The 8465-nt window shown below is 40.7% G+C and overlaps 1 protein-coding gene across 1 annotated transcript in view; it reads right to left on the reverse strand.

The window, feature by feature from the left end:
- Nucleotides 1-610: 610 nt before the first annotated feature.
- Nucleotides 611-8465, reverse strand: part of LOC137988644 (lambda-crystallin-like) — an 8133-nt gene continuing 278 nt past the window's right edge. The window contains exons 2-5 of the mRNA XM_068834627.1: nucleotides 7737-7931; nucleotides 6069-6174; nucleotides 5050-5276; nucleotides 611-1534 (exon numbers count right to left, since the gene is read on the reverse strand). Coding sequence (XP_068690728.1) covers nucleotides 5059-5276; nucleotides 6069-6174; nucleotides 7737-7844 — 432 coding nt within the window. The 5' untranslated portion in view covers nucleotides 7845-7931 and the 3' untranslated portion in view covers nucleotides 611-1534; nucleotides 5050-5058. The remainder of the gene's footprint in view (nucleotides 1535-5049; nucleotides 5277-6068; nucleotides 6175-7736; nucleotides 7932-8465) is intronic.

The following is an 8465-nucleotide window of genomic DNA, read 5'->3' on the forward strand; positions in this document are numbered from 1 at the left end:
AAGCGATGAGTACGATAACGATTTTCCGAGTGAAATTTACTTTGGAATTCATGTCGAAACCCTTCACCGCTTTACTTTGTTAGGCTAGAAAATTATCAAAATTGTTACAGCTTGCTTGTGTTTGGTTGCATAACCAGCATTTAATCTAAACAACTAACTTTTTAAATGAAACCATGTTGTCTCGCAGTGATGAGCGCAAATTTCTATTGCGTCGAGAAGCCTGAAAATTTTTCAGGACTTCAACGGGATTTGAACCCGCGACCTCGCCTTCAGGCAATAGAAATTTGCGCTCATCACTGCGAGACAACATGGTTTCATTTGATTTCATACCCGCAGTACAATATATGATGTATTTCATATATATCTTCAACTAACTTTTTATATCAAGTTACGTGTCCTTTTGCGTGAGACGGCTACGGAATTACAAACGTTTTTTGACTATCCGAAAGTAGCAGCCCCTTAAGCCATGGCCACTTACATCAAAAAGTAATGGGGACCGTTCCTTTCGGAATTCTACGGTCCTTTGAATCGCAATCAGTCTTATACTGATATTCGAAACCATATCATTCATAGAAGATGTTTGAGGAACTCTTCTCGGGGAAACAAATAAACTCTTGCATTCTGTCGGTTGAATGTTCTTTACTCTACGACGACTGAACTTAAGTGCGGTTGAGCAAAGCGCATGCGTCGATGGACGGTTTACCAGCTTCAAGGCCCTGACGCGAGATTAATTGCGCATGCTAATTGACAAGCCGGCTAAAAAATCATGTCAAGTAGACCCGGTCCCAACGTTGATTGTTGTTCAGTTGCTGGGCATTTTGCTGCCAGTCAAAATCAAGTCAGTCAATCTTTCTTTTGAGACTGGCCAGTTTGCTAGGATCTGGAAAGAGGCACTCGTCTTACCTTCTCTTCAGAAGCATAACTTGGACATTGCCTATAAGAATTTTCGTCCAGTGAGCAATCTCCCCTATATATATCTCCAAGCTCTCAGAAAGGGCGAGTGTTGATCAGTTCACTGAGCATATGACAGTCACCGAGCGCCATTTTCTGCTGCAATCTGCGTATAAACCTCCACACAGTACGGAAACAGCAAAGTAAAGAATGACATCCTGATGTCAATGAATCAGCAACACGTCACCCTGCTTGTTTTAAAGGATTTAAGTGCGGCATTTGATACGATACACCATGATGCGCTGATTCAGCGTCTCGAGTCTGACTGTGGAGTAACGGGCAATGCGCTTGCTTAGTTCAGGTCGCATTTATCTGACCGGTTCCAGCGAGTGTCTGTCAATGGTGGACTTTCAAAGAAGTTCTCCCTGTGTCAAGGGGTCCCTCAAAGATCTTGGCCCGCCTCTCTTCACCATATGTACGCGCAATTAGATCGTGCAGCGTCACCTGCAACAACTGCTATGCTGATGATACGCATCTGTACGTTTCCTTCAGCCCAAACCAATTTGCGGAAGCGGACGCTGCTATAAAGTCTATGACTGACTGCATCAGTGATGTCATCAGGAGCTGGATGATATCGCACAATCTAATGTTAAATGACGACAAAACAGAGTTTCTTATACTAGGCACACACCAACAGCTAGCCAAGGTTAATATTAATAATACCAAGGTGGGTGGACTCCTGTTCCTGTAAACCTTGGATCATGGTTCGATTCACAGCTCACTATGTCTAGCCATATCAGTAAGCTTAGTTCTGTTGCATTTTGCCACCTCTATAATATTCGACACACGCAAGTATTTATCTTAAGAAGCATCTATTATTGCTAAAGCCTATTGTATGGGCTGCAAAACAGCCAGCTTGCGACAATTCAGAGAGTCCTGAATGCTTCTGCTAGGCTGGTATGTAATGCGCCAAGGTTTGGACATATTACACCAATAATGCGCGATTTGCATTGGTTGCCTATCAGAGCACGCATGAACTTCAAGCTATAGCTACTTCTCCTCACGTTTAAGGCGTTACACGGCAGGGCCGTATCCGGTATGAGGCAAACCGAGGCACTTGCCTCAGTCATTATTTCGTGATTTTTTAAAATAAAGCGTGATTCCAGTGTTGTCTTTAAAATGTACTCATCATGAACACCTAAATTGCCTACGAAGACAAGTTAACGATGGACATTGCTTCAGTCATTTTTTTTTCTGGCTACGGCCCTGCACGGCCTCGCGCCACAGTATCTACAGTCCTTAATTATTATCAAAACATCACTCTATAATCTCAGGGGTTCTAATACTCTACTCCTATCTATGCCATCAGTGAAATCTAAGGCCACGCTAGGAGATCGGGCATTCGCCGTCGCAGCGCAGTCATTGTGGAACTCTCCGCGATAGTATGTCGCTCAATTACATGTGTAAGTACTTTTAAAGCTCATCTTAAGACCTATCTTTTTAGACATGCATGTACTTAATAGAACCTTTATTATCATATTATTAGCATTTTCTCTTTTTACATAACACTTTTGTTAAATATTTAATGATTAGTTTTTACCATATTGTTTAATTTTTTGTATTTATTAAGCCTTACCATATTTTTAGTTAGACGTTTATCTATTATTTCTCATATTTATAATTTAGGAATGCGCATCATGTAAAGATGCGCACAAGAAATGAATAAACTATTATTTATCATCATCATCATCATCATTATTGTAAGAGAGCTCCAGATTTTTGTTCTATAAGAGGTAAAAGCCAGTGTTTATCCGTACTTGGTGGTGCTAACTCTAGGTTGCACAAGAATCAGTTCACCCCTCAAGTTACGTGATGTACTTCTAAGAGTCAATAGAGTACAAAGTGGAGGAGGCGTTCCATGAATGGCTCGGTAAATAAGCATACACGTATCCTGGACTCTTCTGTTTTGAAGAGTAAGCATGTTTGCTGTTTCCAGTAGAGTACTATAAGTGCTAATGTCGTCATCAAAAATTGACCTTAGAGCTCGCTAACTACAAAGCTCAAATTTTCAAGTTTAGCGGTAGCAGTTTTTCCACAGTGCGTGAAGTGAGGTAAAATATAGGCCTTGTATAGCACAAGTTTGCTTTGGACGTTAAAGAAACTTTCTAAACTTAGTTAAAACAGCAATCTGCTTGCTGGTCTTCTTACAGAATGAAGTGACATGGTTGCTGAAATTCAGCTTAACTTCTATATAAACGCCTAATAGTTTGGAGCTGGTGATGGAAACCCTTCAACGAGGCCATTGGCAGTTTAAAAGCACTGATTGGTTGATTCGAATAGACTCAAATGCTTCGAATTACGTTCGTCTGGTCTCTTGCACCGATCATGTTGAGAGAGCTATTCTCCGTGAAGTTTCAAAAAATGAAGCTCAAACTCGGTGAAGGTATATGGGAACATCCCAAATCAATCAGATGCTGGTGTTTTTAAGGTGAGAATTTCACTGGTTTGGCGTCCGTTCTAGCTTGAACAAGACGGGGTCACCGGCCGGGCGGCTCGGTGTTGCCCCCCTTGTCGATTTTCTTCTGTCTCTAACCGGCGGTCGAGAAAAGATCTCGAAATATGACGCCTAAAACAGCTTGGAACGACCAAAAAAACATAACACAGGACTCAGTTGACACTTTGTTTGATCTTTTATTGACTTATTTGCTTTCAAACTTTATTGCCGAGCAAATCGCCACCGCCGTAATATTCGTCTGTATTTATCCTTCTACAAATCGATAACAACAACAACACCAACAGAGTGATCGACCTGTGGACTTACCTTCTGTAAACAAGTTGTTGTTTTGCTTCCGTTCCCTCCGCCTCTGAATTTCTCTTTCACGTTGCCTTTGTCTGTTTATTCTAGGCCTCTCTCGTTCCGCTTGGCGACAGTCTTCGCTACAATTTTGCCTCCTATGTCTGCCTCTTTCCCGCTCCGCTTCACGACGCTCTTCGCTACAACTTTGCCTCCACGCTCTATCCCTAACTCGCTCCCACTGGCGATCCTCTTCGCTAGCTCTTTGCCTGTTCATTCTTGCTCTCTCTTGGAGTCCTGTCCGAGCTACATTCAACTGCCCTAAGCGGACGTCAATGTAAGGCGAACACCTCTTCTGAAGGACTGGCTGGTTCCGATCGAATCGGCAATTAAACTCTCTTTAAGATGGACTAGTTATCTCTAAATTAGACACAGCAGACACATTTTTAGCAACCGTCTCTTGAAAAACACCATCTAACACGGCCAGTGGAATTTGTATTTTGAATGCTCAATTAATTGATTATGCCTCATCGGACGTTTTGACGATGGGTTTGGTTTTTGCTACGCCGTGGTGACTGGCTTAAAATCGGACAAACAACCAAAACCAACTATTACTGACTTTTCCGCCCTTTGTACCGATTTGTCCATAGTGATTGGCCGGAGTTTTCAGATTTTGGGTTTAATTGGAACCACACTAGTTGTGTCATTGACAATTAATGAATGACGTTAAAAAGCAAAGAGTCTGTATCTTCAGAAGAAAAAATTGAATACCGCTATTGCCTGGGCGTCGCCATGTTGGATCTGACTGCACGTTACAGTTGTCTCTATTGTTTGGGCCTTGAGCTTCTTTTACATGAAACAACAGCCAGAGGCAGAAGGAGTTCATTAAATCCAACACGGAAGTGCCCATGAAATATATGCTGTATATAAAAGAAAATTTGCGATAATCAGCCTTTTTTCCTAAACAGCTGAATTGGTCCATTCTTTTTTTTTTTCCGACATAAATTTGAAGCAAACCAATACAACAACAATGTAAACTAAATTCGATTTTAAGACGACGTTACGGTCTTATAAACGTAAACATATTCCGTCAAGGGCGGAGTCAAGCAGTGATCGACGTAGCCTCATTTAGAAAAAAATCGGAATGACAATTAAATCTCATTTGCGTGACGTAAAAACAGGTCATTGTTTGTCAATCAAGAGACTCCTGCATTGCGGTGAATTATCCTTTGGCCGAGTTGAAATGATTACTTAAATTGACGTGGCAACTAAGGCAGACACCGATTCACTACTACAAGAATGTTGTTTACAAATTGAATTATACAAATTTTAACATCGATTAACAGGTGTAACTATTACTGCACCGAAAAACATTAATTTTCTTCTTTTTCTTGACGTCTGTGAATGGCTAATGCTGCAAGACGTCGATCTCTTAACTCCCTTCTCTTGTCAAGTTGATCTAAGGGCATTGTTTTCCCAAGTTCTTTCTCAAGTTTGTCTAATGTATCGCCGCCCAGCGAACGTGGTCCGCCCTGCTCCTTACAAACATTTTCAATGTTGGCTCCATATCTCTCAAAGTAATCTCTGATTCCTGCGGTAAGAAAAAGGCATTCAACTTTCTCACAAAACGTTTTGAAGTAAGATCATCCGAATAACGGTAGTCCTGAGAAAGACTGTTGTTGGTATCAATGTCACCAGCAACAGTTATTCTCAGGGCTACTCTCACGCGGACGATCTTAAGTCATCAAGTTTTGATGTGACTCCTTTGTTCAAACTATTTTGTACTCAACCTCCTTCTCAAATTAGAGAGATCTAGCTGAGTTAATTGAAGCCTATTCGCAGACTATATGCATGACCTCCACGGGTGAGTTAAGGGATTGCGGAAGAGTAATTCAGTTTTTAAAGGAACGAGGCATGATACAATTATGTGCTCTTTTGCCTTTTTATGAGGTGCAAATGAGACGCAGAGTGGTTTTCAGCAATTCCGCACCTTAGTGACTTCCACATTACCAAATAACGACTGCTTGACTTCTGCCTTGATTACCAGCGACACTGGAAACTACGTGTCCCAAATAAAGAGGAAAGTGTGAGAGTTCGTTGTAAGAAGGGGTTTACAGCTTATTGCCCTTGCCCTAGAAGAGTAGGAAGTTCTAACCATTTGCGATACAATACAATCACAAACGCAACATTTTCCTCCCAGCTGTCCAACTATTGGGTGAACCGCCCTCCAGCGAGGTAGCCCGTCTGACTGGCTAATGACAAATCGGGGATACACGCACTGACTTCATTTTGCCTGTCGATTTTACCTAAAATTGACATATGTAAAATGACCACATAGACTTTACGATAAATTAGTGAATTGCATACAATACTGATGACGAACCATTTGCATTCAGCTGCATGGTTTCAAAGGGACCCAGCAGAGAGTAACGCAGTCCAAGACCTTCAGTCATAGTGATTTCAACGTCTTCTGCAGAACAAACACCATCCTATGAAAAATATTGAGACAACTTTACTTGGCTGAGGTTTGGAATACAAGAAGCCATCTTAGACAATACAAATCATTGGGCAGCTTACGCCCATCAATATATCAGCCAATAATTAACGGAGTGGGCAGGTCACATGATATAGGATGAGGGGATTGCTTTACTACTATGGGGAGAACAAAGCTAGCATCTTTAATACTAAAAGAAAAAGGAGTTGCGGTTTTCGTTCCCTGTTGGGACATTTGTTATTTGGCGTGATTCATAACATACACACCTCCAGCATGGACCGTTAAGCCATTACTGCATTAACACCGAAATGAACAAAGCATTTCATAGTCAATAAAAGAAACCAAATTTGAACAGGAGATCATCAAAGGAAGCCTCTATCTCCCATACTTAGCCTAGGAGTCAACCCTTTCATCAGTAGATTTCTTTTTAGAAGACCTCCCTTGGGAGAATCACAATGCTCAATGATGTAAAAGCCAATCTCCCTTGGGGGATTCAGTACGCCTAGTGTTGTAAAAGCCAATCTCCCTTGGGAGATTCAGTACGCCGAGTGTTGTAAAAGTCAATCTCCCTTGGGAGATTCAGCACGACCACTGTTATAAAAGCCAATCACAACATAGCTATCTCAGCGTCAAGGGAAAGTCTATACGTTTCGCGGGAAAAAAAAAACAACTGTTTCCAAAATTAAACTTTAATTATCGGGAAATGGTTGACTCAAGAAATTAGTGGAGATAGAGGCTCCCCTTGATTAGTCCCTGATTTTAAAGACCAGCTGTCCACTTTACAATCCCAGCCGAGAAGTTCAACAAGGGAAAACCCTCATGAGCTTGTACTCGTGGTCAGAAAGGAACTTCAAGACCTCAGGGCCCACAATACATTGGGGTTCAGATGAAGGGAAATTTTGTCAGAGCCAAATGAACCTCAACTGCGTGCTCCTTCCAATCCAACAAGACTAGCCGCACCATAAAGGGTGGTTTACACGTACGACTCAAGCATAAGCAAAAGCAACATACGCAGACGCAATAGCGTTTTGATAATTGCTACCTTTTATTAGAACAAAAGATACTTATTAACAACAAGTTAATGCGCCTGCGCATGCTGCTTATGCTTAATATGCTTGCGTTGCACGTGTAAACCAGCCTTAAAAGGAATGTTTCTGCCCCTTTACTTTTGATTCGAATTCACCGGAGAGTTACTAATGATCCTTGATAGCGAGAAAATTAATAACGCACGGAAATAGCGACAAAAGTTACAATCGACCTTTTAAAACAAGACACAAAAACAACTGTAACACATTCATTTTCAATAAGTGAGATAAGGCATTTGCATGCCAGCGATCATTATGAAATTTATGAATATCATTATTTATCCCGGTACATCATACTATCTGCCCCCTTTAATTATTAAAGATTGACGATCTCCTTAGGGATACCTAGAAACCTCACAGTCATAGTATGATTGGCAGTAAACAACATTGGTGTCTTTACATATTCTTAAAATCTTGGATGGAAAGTAAGTACAATTTCATTCCCTGTCTGCAAAGTGGACCTGTTTTTTACCTCAACTAGTCTCCAGGCCTCCATGATTACAGCATATTGCAAACGATTCAAAAGGAATCCATTGACTTCCTTCTTCATAACTACAGGTGACTGTCCAATTTCTTTCATTATTGCAACTATCTCATGTATGGTTTTACTGTCTGTCCATGGTGCAGGTACAACCTCCAACAGTGGTACATAATATGGAGGGTTAATTTAAAGAATTGAAAAAGAAATCTTCAAGTTAACTCCTCATGAGACTTCTTCACAAGTCACTACAAAGGATTTTTTGTATATATGAAAAAAACCAAAACAGCAATTGACAAGTGAATGACTTGTAACTGCATCATCATCCTTTCCGTCACCATTACCTCCTCTTTAATTAACCAACGAATATGTTTAAATTGTGTTTGTACAGTGTAAGTTGCTACTTGTCCCCCTTTTTTATCTTTTAACGTAACTGTTGTGGCATTTGAGAAGAAATGAAGTTGTAGAAAAATCATCACGGAGTGCATCCAAATGTTTAGTTTGACTGACAGTTAAGTTGTTATTATGCTTAATGAAACCTAACAGTAAAATAACTGTAACTTTGATTTTGTCGAGAAATTGAAGACCCGTAGAAATGACTTTGCATGTTACTCTAAAAATTTGGTTGAGAAAAGTCTTGTAATTGGATGCCTCCCACCATGATCATCCTCTCCATCATCATTATCATCATCATCATCATCATCACCACCACAAACACTACAT

The sequence above is a fragment of the Montipora foliosa genome, unplaced genomic scaffold (genome assembly GCF_036669935.1).
Source record: "Montipora foliosa isolate CH-2021 unplaced genomic scaffold, ASM3666993v2 scaffold_423, whole genome shotgun sequence".
NCBI classification, from domain to species: Eukaryota; Metazoa; Cnidaria; class Anthozoa; order Scleractinia; family Acroporidae; genus Montipora; species Montipora foliosa.